The 18700-nt window shown below is 37.8% G+C and overlaps 2 protein-coding genes across 7 annotated transcripts in view; one reads left to right on the top strand and one right to left on the bottom strand.

Annotated features, from left to right (window-relative positions):
• The window catches only part of RIC1 (RIC1 homolog, RAB6A GEF complex partner 1), a 49401-nt gene extending 47055 nt beyond the window's left edge, over window positions 1–2346 (top strand). For all 3 annotated transcript variants that reach the window (XM_084305295.1, XM_084305297.1, XM_084305296.1), the window contains exon 26: window positions 143–2346. In XM_084305295.1, coding sequence (XP_084161421.1) covers window positions 143–428 — 286 coding nt within the window. In that variant the 3' untranslated portion in view covers window positions 429–2346. The remainder of the gene's footprint in view (window positions 1–142) is intronic.
• Window positions 1–18700, bottom strand: part of ERMP1 (endoplasmic reticulum metallopeptidase 1) — a gene marked incomplete at its 5' end in the record, with an annotated part of 43718 nt that overhangs the window by 14034 nt on the left and 10984 nt on the right. For 3 of the 4 annotated variants that reach the window (XR_014619306.1, XR_014619307.1, XM_084305301.1), the window contains 8 exons: window positions 10041–10204; window positions 10694–10809; window positions 12585–12787; window positions 13324–13476; window positions 14092–14282; window positions 14540–14714; window positions 17350–17570; window positions 18486–18698. Coding sequence is in view for 2 of the 4 variants with exons in the window: in XM_084305301.1 (XP_084161427.1) it covers window positions 10041–10204; window positions 10694–10809; window positions 12585–12787; window positions 13324–13476; window positions 14092–14282; window positions 14540–14714; window positions 17350–17570; window positions 18486–18698 (1436 nt within the window). Of the gene's footprint in view, window positions 1–6506; window positions 9004–10040; window positions 10205–10693; window positions 10810–12584; window positions 12788–13323; window positions 13477–14091; window positions 14283–14539; window positions 14715–17349; window positions 17571–18485; window positions 18699–18700 lie in introns of those variants that run through there. The other variant, XM_084305300.1, reaches the window with a different exon arrangement.

Consider the following 18700-nt stretch of genomic DNA (forward strand, 5'->3'; position numbering starts at 1 on the left):
AAAAAGACAACTTCTGTACAGGAAGTACGCTAGAATACACCTTTTTATAGCAAGTATCTCCCAATAAATTCTGCTTTTCAGGCATTTGACAAAAGTACCATTGCTAATTCACTAAAGATGTTCTATACCTTTATTTTCCTAGCCCTGGGTACAAGCCATTTCTAAATATCATCAAACCACAGATCCAGAAGCTAAGTGAAATAGCAGAAGAGCAAGTGCAGCCTGAAGCTTTTCAGCCAGTGAATCCTTCAAAAATTACAGAACAAGCAAACACCAGAGCTGAGGAAAGCAGGACTTTGATTAGCCACGGCACTAATCCTCAGAGTGATGCTGGCAACAGCAGTGCTAGCAGACATGAAGAGGACAAGTCCAAGACAGAGGATGAGGATTCATTCCAAGAGGGCAGTTACGACTGTATTGTGTCTTAAGTGAAAGATGAACTACGTCCCAAACATCAGGTGTGAAAGGAAGCAAACCAGCTCTAGACATGCTTCCGTGTTTTGGAGTTGAACTTTTTTATATTAATCTTTCAAATCTATATTGGGGATAATTTAACTAAGGAGCAGTTTCATCTAACAACTTCAGAAGAAGGCAAGATTTTTTTGATGCAATCTTCAGACTGCAGCTTTAGGTTTTGATACTTCATAGTGCCGAGAGACAGCAAATAGCGATGTATACAGGCTCAGCTAACGTTCATCGGTCACTCTACATCACAGCTTACTTGGGACAAGCTACTATCTTATCTCTTGCTTGAGTTTAAAAGGTAAAGTGGATACTAAAAGTTGTTCTCCTTCCCACCTTGCCTGCCTAAGAAATGTCTGATCAATGCAGATTGGTTTGATATCAATATTTTGTATGAAAGGAGTGTAAAATATATTGTATGTTTTTGTGAATACTCTTGTACAAATATTCAAGGTTGTACCATATTTGAAGGTACCCATATGTATCACGCATGTTTCTAGATTCCTAGTAAAGATAAAGCAGAGTTGCACTTCTTTCTGGATGAGGCATACTTTACTGACCTAGCAGTGACACAAGGTGGCTTATCTGTTCGTTTTTTTTTGTTTGTTTTCTTTTGTTTTTTAACTGCCACTTACAGATCTTATAGTTGGGTTTAAGGGATTGCTGAAGGTTATTTATTTCATTGTAAATTCTTTTCTGAAAAAAATGGATTTTTAAAATGTAAATACTCATCATATAATCTTGCTATGAAAAATTAGTTTAACAGCTCATACTTAAACAATTTTCAAACATTTTATAATATACATACTTGTAACTAAGACTTATTTAACTTTCATACAATGTTATGGAAAGCTGGCTGCAAAAGTCTGTTGCTTTGAGGTACCTTATTTTTTCTAGCTGCTGTCCCTATGTAATAACTACCTGTAACAGTATTAATTTAGATATTAGCTTGTTTGTACTGTGCAATCTGAACAAAAATGCAACATTGCTCATTTTATACAAAATAAACTAGTTTATTTTTTATAACATCACTTGATTACTGACATGGACCAAACAAGTCGTCAAAAGGTAGTTACAGCATCTGTTGCTTCCATAGCGTAGTTACAAAATGCAAATCTATTTAAATTCTAAAAATTAACAACATTCACAATGAAGTTGAAATAAATTGTGGTTTTATTGTCTATTTCCTTTGCAGATAAGATCAAGTGCTTTAAAATGTACAAATATTAAATGGTTGCTTTAAAATGGCTTTATTAAGCCAATACAACCAGTACAAGTGCAATAATAGTATTACTTGGAAAGCTGGAGATTTTAGTGAATGGAGCTCGAATCTCCACTTAAGAGTTGAAACTAATATCAAAGTTTTACAGCAGAGAAATCCAGTTTGAGTCCCAGCATTAAGTTTAGTATGCATTATAGCTACTGGTTACTGATAATGTCTATCATACTTCCTTCCAAATTAGTACCTACAAGTCTCTTGTGATTGGACTTCAGAATCCATTGTTTTAAGGGGATATTTAGAAAGCTTTTCTATGGAAAAAATATTTAATCTATAAGTTTTCATGTTAAGACAACAAATAAAAACTGCTTCCAAGTTAATATTTTTCAGTGATTCTGTGGTAATGCTGTAAGCCCAGCCCAGCCATCTTTCTGCTGTTCAGGGTTGGATCTGTACAAGTGAACACATGCGTTAACTGATATACTAAGATTCTTGGTATTAAACATCTTACTACTGTGCTGTTGTTTAGCAGTTAAATCTTTTTAGTTCTGAACTTTTAGAAGTTTGTACTTTAGTAGTAATTATCTCTATGCAAATTATCTGTGCTAATTTTGTATTTCAATCCCACTGCTGTTGTAATTAAAAGACAAATGTATTCAACCTTACTTGAAGTTACTCCTGTGGAAGATCACACTTCAAGCCACTGGTAGTGAACCTTACCACAATTCCTGCATGTTTTCCTGGAGAAGCTAAACTCTCACAGGAAGTAACAGATGAAGTGTTCTACTTTGCATTGTCTCCATGTGGCCTGTTTCACAGAATGAAGGTATCAGGCTTCTACGTTGAAAATTGCTTTATTAGTGCATCTTGGAAGTTAAGTACACCTATTGCTTTGAAAGAGATGCATTTGGAAAGATTGTGCTAGCAGAGTAGGCTGCAGAGGTGGCCCCTGTTAGGAGGGGCACTATCAGACAGCCACTTCCATCAAGCTCCAACCTCCCCCCTGCTGGCCAAAGCTGAGCCCATCAGCAATGCTGGGAGCACCGCTGTGGTAACATTCAAGAGTAAAAAGCACTGCGGAGCAGCTGTAAGTGAGAGAGAGGTGTGAGGGAGAAAAAATGAAAAATAGCCCCACCGACACCAAGGCACTACAGCAGCAGCTGTCCTGCAGGCCCAGGGGGCCATTTCTGAGCAGATATCCCCACGGCAGCCTATGCCAGAGCAGGTGGTGAATGGACCCTGCAGGAAGCTGCAGTGCATTGCCAGTCTGTGTAAGGCACGAGCTCCCAGCAGGACTGCCAGCCTAGGTGAGGGTGGCAGAGGGGTGGGAGATAAGAGTTTTCTTGTAGGACTAGGGCCCATACTGGAGCTGTTCCCTCTCCCACCCTCTGGAAGGGACCCCACAGGTGACAGAGGAAAGCCTGAAGAGGAAGGAGCAGCAGTGACTGCCCCAGCCTGGCTTGTGCTGCTGGGAAGGAAGCAGAGGGCTTGGGACAAGGGAGTTCAGAAGTTGAGCCTGGGAAGAAGGTGGGGGTGGAATAAATTAAATCATTTTTCCCCAGGTTGAGTTTGTTTTACTGGTGATGGTAATCAGCGGTGATCTCCCTGTCCTTAGCTCACTGCTGAAGCCTTTTCATCTTACATTCTTCCCCCCATCCTCTTCAGGAGAGGGAGAGCAGCTTAGAAGCTGGCCCAGGTTAACACCCCACACATTTAGTCTTCTGCAAAATAAGAGCTATTACCTCAACCCAAACAGGGGAGAAAATACATTTAACACACTGAGAATCAACATTTTCTATGGCATTCCAGCTTGCCTCTCACTTCGTTTATCCGGCTAACATAAAGCAGGCTGCCCTAGTTCTTGCAAGGCCGGCCTACATAACCATTTAATGTCTATATTTAAAGATAACACATTTCATCCTTCACCAGCATTTGCTCATGACCATGTTTTCTTGATCTGGGTCTCATCCTGCACAACACTAATGTCAGCTGAAAAAGAGCAACAATGCTGGGTTACTTGCTGCTCACTGAAAACTCTCACAGGGTGTACTTGCAGAACTGGTTGACTGAAGTAATAGTTCTTTGGGAAGTTTAAACCACCACTTTGGTCAGCTAAAGTAGATTAATTTTTATTTTTAACTACTGTTTTAGCCAGTTGCAAAGCAACAAATGTAAAAAGCTAGTTTTAAAGCTCCTATAAGCTATAGGTTGAGGTCCACTGCTAAGTAGATAGAAATACCTTAATGCGTAATCTAGCTGGGACCTGTGCAAAAGAGGCCCTTTTTTGTTGCTATCAATTAAGGGGAAAAAAAGCTGTGTACTGCTACAATAAGATTATAAAACAATAGGTAGTCACCCACTGTTTAGGGCAGTAAGCTGCAACAACCAAAGGGACAAAAAGCCTTAAGAAAAAATAAATGGCCACAGACACTACTTACTGTCTCATGATAGTTTATTCTATAGCTGAGTGCTGAAGACTGTTGAAAGATTGTAGTGGTTAATGAGATGAATGTTCGCTAACGGTGACCGGCAAAAATAATCCCAGTGCTTGAACTCATAACGGAGAGGACAGGACCATGTATTGACTTTCTGGTTTTGTGCTGCTCTATTTGTATACTATTAATTACCTCCATTTTCATAAGTGAGGTTAAAGTGCAGAAAACTCTTTAAATGGGTTATTTACACAAGGAATAGATACCAATCGATACTCTCTCATCCGTACCTGGCAGGCAGCTCTTGATCACATAAAGATAAAGTTGGGCACGTAATGTGAATATAATGCAAGTGCCGATGTGGAAATGCAATCTGAGAACAGGTAGGAAGAACTAAGATTTTTTTCATTATAGACATACCAAATCAAAGAAAGACAACAACAACAACAAAAAAAAAAAGCAAAGAAAAATTAAACGTTAAGAAAGAAAGGAAAATTCAGCTCCAGCACTGTTGTAGCAAAAAGATCTGTAGCCAAAGTCAGGCAGAAAACAAAAAGAGCAGAAAGTGAAAGTGACAGATCAAAGTTCAGTACTAAATAAGCTACTTTTTAGTCTCCAGAACAGAGACCATAAATCCACTGTGTATCTAGACACCTTAATTTTTTTCTTCCAAGCAGCTTTCTCATATGACTCTTAAGTTAACTCTGAAATAAAGATGCAACCTGAGATCTTAATGAGTTCTCTACATACCATGTACCATCTGAAATTAGTAACGCCAAGAAGAGGCTTTATAAAAACCCAGAACTGAAAGTTGAAGCTAAATGACAAAGTTCTCTAATATTGATCAATTATCAAACAACAACATGCACACACACAGAAAACCAACATCCCCAAACAAAACATGCATGGACAACTAAGACACTTACTTAAATCCATCTGTACCTATTGTCTTTGAAGCTTAATTTATTACTAGGTAATTAACTTAAATTTGTTTGAACCTATTGGTATTTGTCCCAGAGTTTCAGACTAGATTGACAGAATGATTCCTTTCTAGGCTAAATACTACAAACCTTCAGGACTATTTTTGAGTTCAGAATAAAAGCCCTGGTTAAGCAATTTCATATCACAAAACTGTGGCTAGAGCACGTAATTCAGGGCTATTGATGTTCCATGTTGTTTTTGTTTTTGTTTTTTTTTTTCAGCCATCCTTCACTAATGCTGCATATCAGATTTTAAGATCTGTCATCCTGCCAACTCCTTCTAGATCATTATCAAGCACCAAATTAGGTTCCATCCCCAAGGGAAAAGGAAAAAAAAATAGTGAACATTACAACACACGCAGCACTCTTCAGCAGCTCTGTCCTATATGCTACAATTAGGTCTGTACAGACTTGTTAGATCTTGTCTATTTGATTAGCGTTTTCCAGCAGGCTTACAACTCAACCTAAATTGAACAGACATTAAAACAGGTATTGCTAATAAAGAACAGCTCCACCTAGTTCAGCTGTCTGTTCTTTTATGTGTCGTGCCTGAAACTCTCCTGTTCATTGCACTTATCCCAGCGTTTTTTCTGCAAACACATACTTTCACTTGACATGCAATCTGAAGGCACCGTGACACATTCTGATGCTGCATTAGATTGCACAGTCACAACAGACACAGGCCTCCTTTGCAAACACACAGTTACATTGGTAAGTAACGTATTTCTGAAGCCCTTTTCCCTCTAGATACATAACAGAATGATGTGTGTTAATAAATAATGTAACAGACTCTTAAAGACATCAAAAATTAGGGGAGACCCAGAATTAACATAAAGCAAAGCAGCTTAGAAAAGGCTGTGCATGTGAACTATCTCAGATTAATATAGGTGAATTCCAGTCAACTAGCTGCTTATTGTCCCACTCAGAAAAAACCTTTTTCTATTCCTATGCCCTGCTATCCTCAAAATCACCACCTGCTTTCTTTGTGTTTATTTCACAGAGTAAGACATGCAGTTCTTCGTATGAGAATTAAGAAACCGCAGCTGCAGCAGACTGATCTGCTTTTATTGAATAGGGAAACAGACACACACAAACAGCAAAATTTTCTACTGTGTTTTTCTGCCTGTGATCAACAACATCATTTGTTCTCAACTACCAGTTTTGACAAGTATTTGCAACTCTGCTACCAATTCCTCCTCCAAAATGTATCTTGTTTCAAGGAAAACTTTCCTGTCCAAGCAACTAGGGCCAGAGTCCTCCACTCAGATAATTTTTTACATTCCTTGGCCATGCACATATTCCACATAGCTCTAACTCCAGATGTTTCCAGTATCACTTAGCAATACTTCCACTCAAAGCAAAAATACAACATTAACACAAGAAATAAAGACAACTCAAATATGTCTTTAACAATCATGCTTACCATCAAGTTTTACTGATTAAGGTTCACTTTTATTTATAAATCCAGTGATTTACAACAAATTAGACATCCCTCATAATTAAATTATTTAATAAAGGTTAAATCCTGAGTTAGCAACAGTTACTGCTTCACGGAAGTTCCAGAAATTGCTAACAGGCATTTTGACATTTTTGGCTCTCAGTATGACTTCTTCACACAGCACTTTTTTAAAAAGCTATAAATCAGACACAAAACAGAATAAGAATCAAATCAGGGGAAGACAGTAAATATCAGTGCAGCTTTAGTTAACCAGCTGTGCATTGGCTACAGCACAACGCACAGCATTTGTTGAGATTCAAGACACGTAACAGTTCTGAAGCTTTTTTTCCCAAAACATTAATAGCACAAGTTGTTTTTTAAATATGAATGCATAGTATACAGAATGTACTTTCAAATCAGATACAATCAAGCGAGTGATGATCAATTCACGTTAATGTAGGATGACACTGGTTTTAAGATACTGATGTCCAGTTCAGTATAAATACAGTAATTAAATCTCTGCCCCTAGTCCATGAGTCAGTCAACAATGTTTGCAAATGGACCTTGCAGCAAATATAACTGTTTCTTGCCACTTACCTACACAACTACAGGCCAATCTGAAGGGACGATACCTGAATGGGGAACTGCTCTGCTATCTGTCACAGCTCACACATATTAAAGTGTCACAAATTTCTTCCATATGCCTTGTAAGCTTCCCAGTATTAGCATGTTTCTACTTGAAATGATGATGCATGCACAAAGTCTGCTTTGCATGCTCTTTGGCAATGTTCATGAGGCAAAACATGAATCTGTGTAATTCATAGCATGGTGTTGATGTCACAATATTTTATATTTAATTTGGAAAAAAAGTAAAAGTTTCTTCAAGTGCACAGAGCTCTTTGAATTTCAGAAACTAACATCAATTATTACAGTGCACTGAAAAAAACCTGTAGGGTGTAAAGGGAAAAATAAAAACACAACAACAGGTAAGTGGCTTCAGAATTCAAAGCTCGTTGAAACTGGAAGATACTCTAGATCATTTAGACATTTATAAACCCATCCTGTGGAAATAAAACCAAGAAAAGCGACCCAGAGATATCATACATTCTTCTAAAGATGACTGCTGGTTTCCGTAAGGAACAATAGCATACTTGAAGAACCAATTATATGTATCAGCAAAGTGCAATATTGTCACGTTAGTAAAAAAAAAAGTCTCTCCAAAGGAGATACCAAAAGTTCGCTAATTCTAGTAAATCAGAAGATAACTTGAAATTTAGATTGGATTAATTATAAGACATCCACTCAAAGGAGTGGTTCCTTGGCAGCCTTACATACAAGAGTAAGTCATATGCTTGTACGCTGATACTAAAAGATCCTAAAGGGAACACCTGCACAAGGAGACAGGTCAAACTTACCCACCCAAGTTTCAACACCAAAAAGACAGGCAAAAGGTAGGAACCAAATTTTTTAAAAGAAACATATTAATTGGTAAAGTTAATCTGGATAAATAATTACCACATTCCAGAATACTGGGTTTTCTGCATTGTACATTTGCAACCTTCACAGGCATCAGAACTTTCAGTGACTTCATCCAGTGACAGAAGTAATGTTAGGGCTTTGCTGCTTCTTTCCCCCATCATGTAAACAGCTACCTGCAAGTAAGTCTGAAGGCCTTACTTTAATAGGACGGATAGGAGTGGCACGTGATAGTACCCATACAGAAGGGTATTTCAGTCGGAAGGGACCTGTAAAGACCATCAAGTCCAGCTGCCTGACCATGCTAATCAGAAGTTAAAGCATATTATTAAGGGCATTACCCAAACGTCTCTTGAACATTGACAGGAATGAAGCATCACGCATCTTTCTAGGATGCCTGTTCCAGGGTTCAACCATGCTCACAGGAAATAAGTTTTTCCATATGTCCAGTCTGAACCTCCCCTGAGTGGACGGCGGGTGTGTGTGAAGTACAGTTATATTTTATGTTACATTAAAATAACTTAATGAGGCCCTTTCATTACAATTGCCATTGTATTATGCTAACGTTATTCCTAAAATGCAGTTTTCATGTTCAGAAACTCACTGGTCAAACTGCCATTTCAGTGGAAGAACCAGCTCAGTTGACAGGGTATCACCTTTTCCCCAAGACAGCTGTAGCCTTTAAATAGCCAAACTGCCAAAGAAACACCATTTTCAGCCAACGTATTTTAAATTACTGTGAAAGTCTGTGCTATCTTGTTAGGATGTTTGCTATGACAGCATCCTATGTTGGAGAGAGATCACCCTATCAGCGTTGTATTACTGTTAACATTAAAATACAAAAAGGTCATAGGTGCAGGACCAACCAGAAGAAAACGTCCAGTTTGGAAGTCTCTCCAGTAAGGCATAGAGTTGAGGTGATTTTTGATCTTCCCCAAAAAAATAGTGTGCTGCTATGGCAAGGGAGACTATTCCATCAGAATGCTTTTCTGAAGCCTGCAAGTGAGAGAGGGCAACATGGTATTTATGACTGTTTGTGGAGTTTAACGTGTAAACCCAATCCAGATGTACTTTTCCACAGACTTATCTATGCAACAAACTACATCCCACAGGTTATTGTTCTGTAAGTTAAAGCATTTCATATCTTCAACTGTGTCAGTATCATGAGAAGTTAAATTTAAATTGAAATTGCAACTAGGTATTTATATCGCAGGGCCTATGACATGTCAAACTTGCATGTTCTAAATTCAACATTTGTATTTATACGTTTTGCTAGCAAATCAAGACATGGACACTAACATGGTATTTTTACTGATCTTTCTACTGTTTACGCTTAGAATGAAAAGCCTTTTATGCCTAGGCTTTGCAGTTATCAATCTCACAAAGCTTGTTATGCTGTAGATTCCTGTCTGCCTTTACCAGGTATCCTCATAAGGATTACTTGGTTACATGTTCATACTGTATGATCTAAGAAGGAACAACAAACTTTCTGAATTTCCACAAGTTCTAGTAATATTTCCTCAAAATTAAACCTATAATAAGCCTCATTATTAAAACCATGATAGTAACTCACAGATCTGAAAAAATAAAATCTTCATTGGCAGTTTAACAGTGGGAATGAGGGATCATAAATCCCACTGGAATAGGAATGCTGGAAGCCTTGCTTCCAAACAGAGGTACAGTACAGAAGACAAAATTTTTATGATTTTCTTCAGTATCAAGACAGGTAAGTTTCCTACCAAGGATTCCCTGTAATTTCCCCCTAACAAAATATATGACATGGGAACTGTTTACAACAGGAAAAAGATCTGTGAAATAACAGCAATAAAGATAAAACTTCAAGAACTATGAGTTAAAATGAGAGAAATCCAAGCTTAAGGCCTAACACTGTGCAAACAAGGAAAATGTTCTCCCTTTGACTTAATGGCAAGTTAGAAGACAAAGCATCGAAATATGTATGAGCTGATACACACAGTAGAGGGACAAAGTAGAAGACCAAGGGGTCACCACGTTTCCAACAGCAGCATACTTACTGTAAGCTCTATCCAGAAGTTCCATGGTGTAGCATGCAGCCCATGGGAGTAAAATACGAAGTAGTCTCCTCCTACACTAGCTACTGGCGTTCCATCTCCAAGAGACCAGGTAGACAGAGCTGACCCTTTGTGTGGCCGAATATACAGTGACATGTGACTTGGACCTGTAGACAGGGAAATGTATCGAGATGTATGAACAGCTGAAAGGAGATAAAAACGTTTGCCCTCCTTCCTTTCATTCCAATAACGTATTTTCCTAAATAGTAACACGTAACCTATGTATTACTACCTGTGTCTTCCAACACAAGATAGAGCTATACTGTCTTCTCTAGAGAAGCTTCTATTATTTCTATGTAGTGAGACAAATTAGATGACGATGTAAAGAATGGACAGAGGTCTAAAATGAACTTCAAGAAGGGACTTGCTAAAAATGATCAAAGCTTACTTAAAATAGACAAGATATCAGTCCCCCAAATAACAACTGCAACACAACATCCACAGCTTCTAGCATGTTATGAAACTGAATTAATTCATGCCAATCACACAAAGCTCACTATCTTAGGAACGGCACTGTAACCTGCAGTACTAGACTTAGAACCTTATCTATTATGGGCATAAAAATAAATCACAAAATAGAAGCTTCAGTCACTCACCAGATACTTCAAAGCTTAACCTCACAGAGTTCCAGGGCATTAGCTCTTTGGCCAGAACTTTGAAGTGAATGGGGCTTCTTGGAAAAATTTCTGGAGCAGGAAGATACCAGTTTTTCCTGTTTAAATAAATATATAATGTTATAATTTTATCTCAATGCAACAGTCAGAGGTGCTAAAATATGAGAAGAATAAGTTTTTGTATAGCTTAGCTGACCGCATTGTTAATAAACAAAATACTCAAAAGGTATTTATGGTGGCAGAAAGCAGTTAAAATTTAACAGCTTGCAGCCAGTCGAATATTTAAAGGACACAGTAACAGAACAACAGTTACTAGTGTTTTTATCTGTTACTTTGATCTGCCTTACTTTACAAAACAATAAAATAAATAAAAAATAACTAAAAAGTAAATAAGTAAAAAAATATAAAATTCTACATTTCTGTTCACAAGACTCCTGAGGTATGAGAAACAGGCATGGAAGCTAGCTTTCTTCTGGGGAAAGTAGCTATTCTAGATTTCCTCTGTTACCAGCTGAGGTGACGTGGAAAAAGGGAATCACAGAATCACAGAATTTCTAGGTTGGAAGAGACCTCAAGGTCATCGAGTCCAACCTCTGACCTAACACTAACAGTCCCCACTAAACCATATCCCTAAGCTCTACGTCTAAATGTCTTTTGAAGACTTCCAGGAATGGTGACTCCACCATTTCCCTGGGCAGCCTGTTCCAATGCCTCACAACCCTTTCGGTAAAGAAATTCTTCCTAAGATCCAACCTAAACCTCCCCTGGCACAACTTAAGCCCATTCCCCCTCATCCTGTCACCAGGCACGTGGGAGAACAGACCAACCCCCACCTCACTACAGCCTCCTTTAAGGTATCTGTAGAGAGCAATAAGGTCGTCCCTGAGCCTCCTTTTCTCCAGGATGAACAAGCCCAGCTCCCTCAGCCGCTCCTCGTAGGACTTGTTCTCCAGGCCCCTCATCAGCTTTGTTGCCCTTCTCTGGACTCGCTCAAGCACCTCGATGTCCTTCTTGTAGCGAGGGGCCCAAAACTGAACACAGTACTCGAGGTGCGGCCTCACCAGAGCTGAGTACAGGGGGACGATCACCTCCCTAGCCCTGCTGGTCACACTGTTTCTTATGCAAGCCAGGATGCTGTTGGCCTTCTTGGCCACCTGAGCACACTGCTGGCTCATATTCAGCCGACTATCCACCATCACTCCCAGGTCCTTCTCTGCCTGGCAGCTCTCCAACCACTCCTCTCCCAGCCTGTAGCTCTGCTTGGGGTTGTTGCGCCCCAGGTGCAGGACCCGGCACTTGGCCTTGTTAAACTTCATGCAGTTGACCTCAGCCCATCGGTGCAGCCTATCCAGATCCTCCTGCAGAGCTTTCCTACCCTCGAGCAGATCGACACACGCACCTAACTTGGTGTCATCTGCGAACTTACTGAGGGTGCACTCAATGCCCTCGTCCAGATCATCGATGAAGATATTAAAGAGGACCAGCCCCAGCACCGAGCCCTGGGGAACGCCACTAGTGACTGGCCTCCAACTGGACTTGACACAGAAGAAACATGGAAGAAACACATACTCCTACTATGAAGTGCCCATTAGAAGCTCCCCCTTGCTTTTTTCTCCACTGGTGCCAATATTTGTTTTCCCACACATCAACATCTAGAAGTCCTCCAGCAGACCCAGCAATCTCTCTCATAGATTGTGGCAGATGACACTGTACCTACACAGAAGTTCAAGCATCTGCTGAAAGGGAAGGATAATTTACTTTTAAGCCAAGATTAGACTTATTTTTTTTGTCCTTTACAGAAGTAAGGTTGCATAAACTGCATAACCAATGGGCTTTGTAGCAAATGCTCAAACAAAGCAGTGTTCACACCAACCGGAACATGAAATGCACTGGTAGAATCCAAGGCAGGCCACAAAAAGGAGCCCACTCCTCGCATGGAGTTCTAATGGTGTCATTGATTTCAGGTATGTGGGGAGTTATGTGAGATATTCCATTATAATCAAATCCATTAATCCATATACCAGAGTCACTTTTAACCAGGTTTCCATCTAGGTCATGAAATCTTCTGCTCGTGTGCTGCAAGTAGAAGTAGAAAAAGATGCACAGAAAGATGCTAAGAGTCTGTGCAGTTTGCAAGTCAAAAGTCATTCTGAAATATCCACCATATCAACCCTTAAAGTCTAATGCATTTTCAGTATGTACTCAACACAAATCTAAGCATTTATGAATACAGTTACACAGATAAAACAGAACACCATAAAAACATGTAATTTGAATAGATGTCTGTGCCTGTAAATATTTAGACATCTCCCATTGCATTCACTTCTGTAATGATAATTGCTTATTTAACTCATACTTAAATACACCTAAAAATACCTATTCTTCTGAGAAGACTAGACATGCAAATTAAACATGGGGAACAGCAGCAATTTGTTCAAATCTACAAAAAAAATGTTAGAATTTAAATCAAGCAAACAATAGAGACTACTTCAGGGTTTAAGTTCTTTAAAAACAGTAATAACTAATAAGAAACAAAACAAAGAAAACCAAACAACCAAAGAACCCTCTTGCATGCAGCACAGAATCAATACGATATGCAAGACTCTTCTTACCTGGAGAAAGACTCGCTTAGGCTTTGGGTTAGCCATATCAGAACTGTAAGGAAAGAAGATTCCACTGCAAACGAGAATCAGAGTGACTACAGACACAGCAGTTGAAGTTATTAGCGTCAGTTTTGTACTTTTGACAAGGTAAATGAAGTTAATCTAGAGAACAAAGAGACAGTCCAGTTATAAAACTACAAGACTGAGAAATGAAAGACACTTATGTGTAACTCTAAAATTCACTTCTGGAATTGAACGTGTATTACACATGCTATATGACACAGAAAGACTTCACAACCTCAATATCTAAAACCAGAAGGAAAAAAAGGTGACTACTTTCCAAAACTTTCAAAAAAAAAAAAAAATCTTTTTAAAAACATCTGCCAAAAAAAAGTCCTGAAAACTGTGCAGCAAGGGCAGCATAAAAAAAAAAACATTTTTCTTTTTTTGGAAATGTAGTACATTTTTTGTTCAGCCACATACCACACTCCACCTAAAATGAATACCTGTTCAAATGCTATCATCAATTTTTTGTATTTTACACCAGTTATTACTACATCACGACTGAGCAGATACATTTTTGTAATCCCTGCTTCAATTACTTCTCTCTAACATAAAACATAGGATCCTTCACATTTCCTAGAATTTCCTTGCATTAACACTTGAGATGTTCAACAATACCATTAATTTCAAATAGAAGTATAGAAAAAAAATTTTTTTTTTTCAACTCTAGAGAAAGCTTAGAAGTTTTCAACATCATTTAAAAACTCTACTTACAAAATAGGATGACAGAATCATAGTGATGGCCACAATAAATCCTGCCAACACTACATCTGGTGGAATTTCTGAACCACTTCGTCCCATGATAGGAGTAAACATTTCAAATATAGTCCAACTAAGATACATTATATACAGATAGGGAACAAGCATTCCCAGCATGTACAGCACAAGAAACTTAATTGTGGCACCTACAAAACATAAAGCACATAGCATTAATAATATATCCAAACACTGCTGCAAGGCCCAATGTACAATACTAGTCCTCACCCTGAGATGGATAGGAAAAAAGGACCCCATTTTACATAGCTGATGCCAATGTAACTCTTCCAAAACCACTGCAAAACTACTCTTATGTTAAAACAAAAACAAAACAAACAAACAAAAAAAAAAACCACAGGTTTTCTGCTCCAAACGCTGCAATTATCTCCCCCCCACAAACTCATACCTTTTTGTCTGAATTCCTTATGGATCATCAGCTTAGTGAGTAATGGAAATGCCACCCACAACATACAAATGAACGCTGAACAAAGGCCTATCTGAGTAATCACAGCCAATGCTATAGTCCAAATCAGCAATGAGGCATCAAAAAACACATCTCCCAGGTTCAGGTCATTCATATTCTGTAACAAAAAAGGGAATCAGTTATTGCCGAGCAAAAATATTTTGTGTATCGTGTTTCTTAAGAACACACACAAAAACTCCGATTTCTTCTATGTAATTGTTACAATTGCTTTGTCCACATAAAACATTTACCATCTCACGACTCTCCCTGCCATAGAGTTAGTCATGACAGTTTTCACTTGTAGGTGCTTTTCTTTTCTTAACCATCTGCTCTGACTTAGCTTGAAGAAGAGATTACACAGAATGGGATGGACAGGAGTGGAGTACAAATTACAATACCAAGAAGATGGCAGGCTAATGTTTCAGGTACATATGCAATAAGGTCTTTTTATAAAAAGCACTGGTATTTGTGAAGCATATCAACAAGTTATGTACTACTTATGTGTGAAAAGAATTATATATACCTCCTGAAATTCTAAACTGCTTTTGCACAGCAGTTGTTAATATACTACTTCTTAAGCAAGTAATGTTATTATTGGATAAACATTACACTGGTGCTTTTATGTGTCACACCACAGCTGTCACTTCAGAAGTCTGCTTTTTTAATACATTATTTGTTTTGAAGAGGACATGTATGGTTGAGTTAGTATCAGATATGTTTTAGAAAAAAAAAATTAACCCTTAAAAATGTGTTTTTATTTGTTGTCTTTAGTTAAATGCAGTGTTGCACTGTTTGCAGCACAAGACTTGTAACTGTGAATGCTGTTAGCAGCAAGAAGGACAGCTTCACTGAAAAGCTATCAACAAGCACTTAGTTGAGTTTTGGGCTGTGAAAAACGTTGGGCAGTAGGGATAAGAAACTTTTGGGTTACCAAACATATTTCAAAACAAAAAGTTATTACATCGCAAGTTCTTGAGCCAGTAACAGAAGACACACTGCTTCATCAACACCTAGGCATTGCCTGTAATACCCAAGTAACAGATTAGCTTCCAAAATTTTTATGCAACACTTCTTAGGGACAACGTAAATTACTGAGGCAGCATAAAGTGTGGAATACTGCACGCTATAGCGCGCCAATAAAATTGAGAGAGGCGCGGTATCTAGTCATCTGATCTGTTCTTCAGACAATCAACAGGTAAGAACTAGATCCAGCACCTGAAACAACTGAATGATTAGGTAAAGTAAGCTCTCCTGTCAGTAAGTACCTTATTCTAGTCTTTTGGAATAGAGGTTATGTCCCATCTATTTTATAAATGGTTCATCTTTAAAAAATAATAATGCTAGTGACCTTTTACTGAAAATTATTCATACACATACTCTATAAAACAAACAACTTCCAGATGAGTAAATAATGGATACACTCAGAACGCACACCAGTCAAGTAAAATATCAGTACTTTTTAAAACTTGAAGTATTTGGATGAAATTGAATTTGACTGACAACTTAGGTTTCTTAAATTCCACCACCCTAGGCTTGTACAAACGGCTGAGAAGGATAAGTAATGGTAAACTGAATGACTAAATACCATCATGCCTAAAACCTGTAAACCTAAAACAGGCTCAAGCAGTTGACTTCTCCCTTTTAAGAGCACCATCTGCCCAGATACCTCAAGGCACCACAGAAATACAAAACAATTCAACTATCATCTACGCATTTGGGATTATTATGAACTATAATTATGACATTATTATGCAAGTTACATTGTGTTGGTTAGAAGAATTCTAACCAACTCTTCAACACAGAAGAATTCTAACCAATTCTTCAACACAGAAGAATTCTGCACAAAAAAGATAGATATGCAGTAATCATGACAAATGACAGCAATGAAAAGGTAACATGACAAAATCGAAATCAAACTTTCTAGGGGCCTAAAGTACTTTTATCTATGGCAGAAAAGAATGTGGAACATAAAGAGTTCTCTTTCAGGTCCAGTTGTGGTCAAAACAAGTAACAGATATCAGAATAATCATACAGAATAACCATAGTTGGCAGGCTGAAAACTCAAATTTTTTTTACAAAAGCTCCACTTAGAAAGCTTTACACAGCACAGGTTATTGCATTACAGAATGATAAATTCTGATAGTTGTAAGAAAAAAGCTTTCACGTGAACAATCTGAAAAAAATTTGCTTAGAAGGCAATGAATACTAATGGCCTTACCAAACAAACATGCATAATAATGGGTCAGAATACAACACAGAGCAGGTATCCCAAGTTTCATGACAAAAATTTACATGGTAAATTAGATGAAATAATGAACAAAAATATTAAAAGATTCATTAAAAGTACAAAAATAAACAAACTGTGGGACACTCAATTATACACGTAAATTCAGAAGCAAGAATCTGTTAAGATTCAAAGACCATATAGATGTCAATTCTGTAAGTATCAAGAACACTTGAAGATATCAAAAAAATAAATTATCCAGCTGTTACTTTGATCTCTTACCAATGAAATGATAGGAGAAAGGGAGAGTGCAGAGAGGAAAAGAAACAATACCTTACATTGTCTTCTACAAGGCTCTTGTCTGTCACCCCTGGCCCCAAGCAGGAATTGCTACAAGTCATTAGCAAGGGCAAAGACTTAAATCAAGGGGCTGTTAACTCTCATTTAACACAGCAATAATCCTTATGTTTAAATGAGATTAAACACTACACTCACCACCCCTCAAAACTGGCAATGAAATTAGGCTTACCTTGTAGTAAAACTTCTTGGCTAGTGTATGCACAAGGATGAGTTTAGCTGCAGCTGCAGTGCCATACAGAAACACAGAAACATAGAAATGGGTATACCAAGAAAGAGACCGTCCAATGAGAGAGACGAACACTGCCACAATAACCACAGTTACTAGTGTGGAGATCCAACTTAACAGTATTAAGCCAAATGCAGTAAAGAATTTCTTCAAGTTATTAATAACTGTGAAGAAGAAGAAAAAAGTTTAATTCAACAGTCATACCTATTATTTTTAAATACTATAATCAACATTAAAACTACCCTCAGCATAATTTCTGTAATGACCACATGAAGTCTGTAGGAGAAGTGCACTCTGCAGATTTCTTTACAGAATGGTCTTTATATCACGTAGCCTACTCCTTTTACAGTCTTCCTCCCTACAGGATTAATTCCCAGACAACTAGTCTATTTCCTAGGTTATCATATTCCTGATAATAAAAATTTGTCTAAGGAATCAGTGAAGAGACTATAAGCTAGAAGGTCTCAACAAATGTCAGAGTTGCTTTTCTTCTAACTTTTTCATATTCTAAAAATGCTTTCTGGATTTTTTTTATTTTTATTTTAATGTGTGCTCCTATGCTTCAAATGAAAATGTGTAACTAGAGGATTTAAGTTGTTTTACACCCTTTATTGAGTATTGATATAATTTTTCCTGTTTGTGTTGTTATGTGCTCCAGCCTATGGCCAGGAGTTCATGAATCATATTTCTGAAGTTCTACCTGTCTTAATAGAACAAAGAGTTTATACAGATGGTAGGTAAACTTTTTTTTCCCCATATTCAGATCTTTAAAAGATTTAGTTTAAATCTTCACAAATGGATAAAAGATATAGTTGTAATTCATAAATGCTATACATCTAGGCCTGTCATTTCATCATCATAATGATTCACAACTGAGTTTTCATCTCTTAGAACAAAAGTAATTCCTGCACACCTAAAGTTTATTCCTTAAGTTTATCAAATCAGAGAACCTTCACAGAAGGTTGTGGTTGGAAGGGACTTATGGAGATCATTTGCCATTACCTCCTGAGTACTTCTTGATCTACTAATTGTTATTAAATAATAATGTGATTGATCTCAAAACAAAACACTAGACTTACCTCTGGTTTTGGGCTGGAATACTTTCTTGCCTAAGTAAAGAAAAGCAATTGCTGCTATTATGCAATTCATGATGGTGCCAACACGAGCAGGGTAAGCCAGGACAAATAAGCCAAGTACATCAAAAAATACAACATTTCCATGTCTATACTCAAAAGATTTGGCCAGTTTATCTGATGTTGCAAGGTATTTTAGGACAGCTAGAATATTGTCACCT

This window comes from Netta rufina (genome assembly GCF_964035555.1).
Source record: "Netta rufina genome assembly, chromosome: Z".
Taxonomy (NCBI): domain Eukaryota; kingdom Metazoa; phylum Chordata; class Aves; order Anseriformes; family Anatidae; genus Netta; species Netta rufina.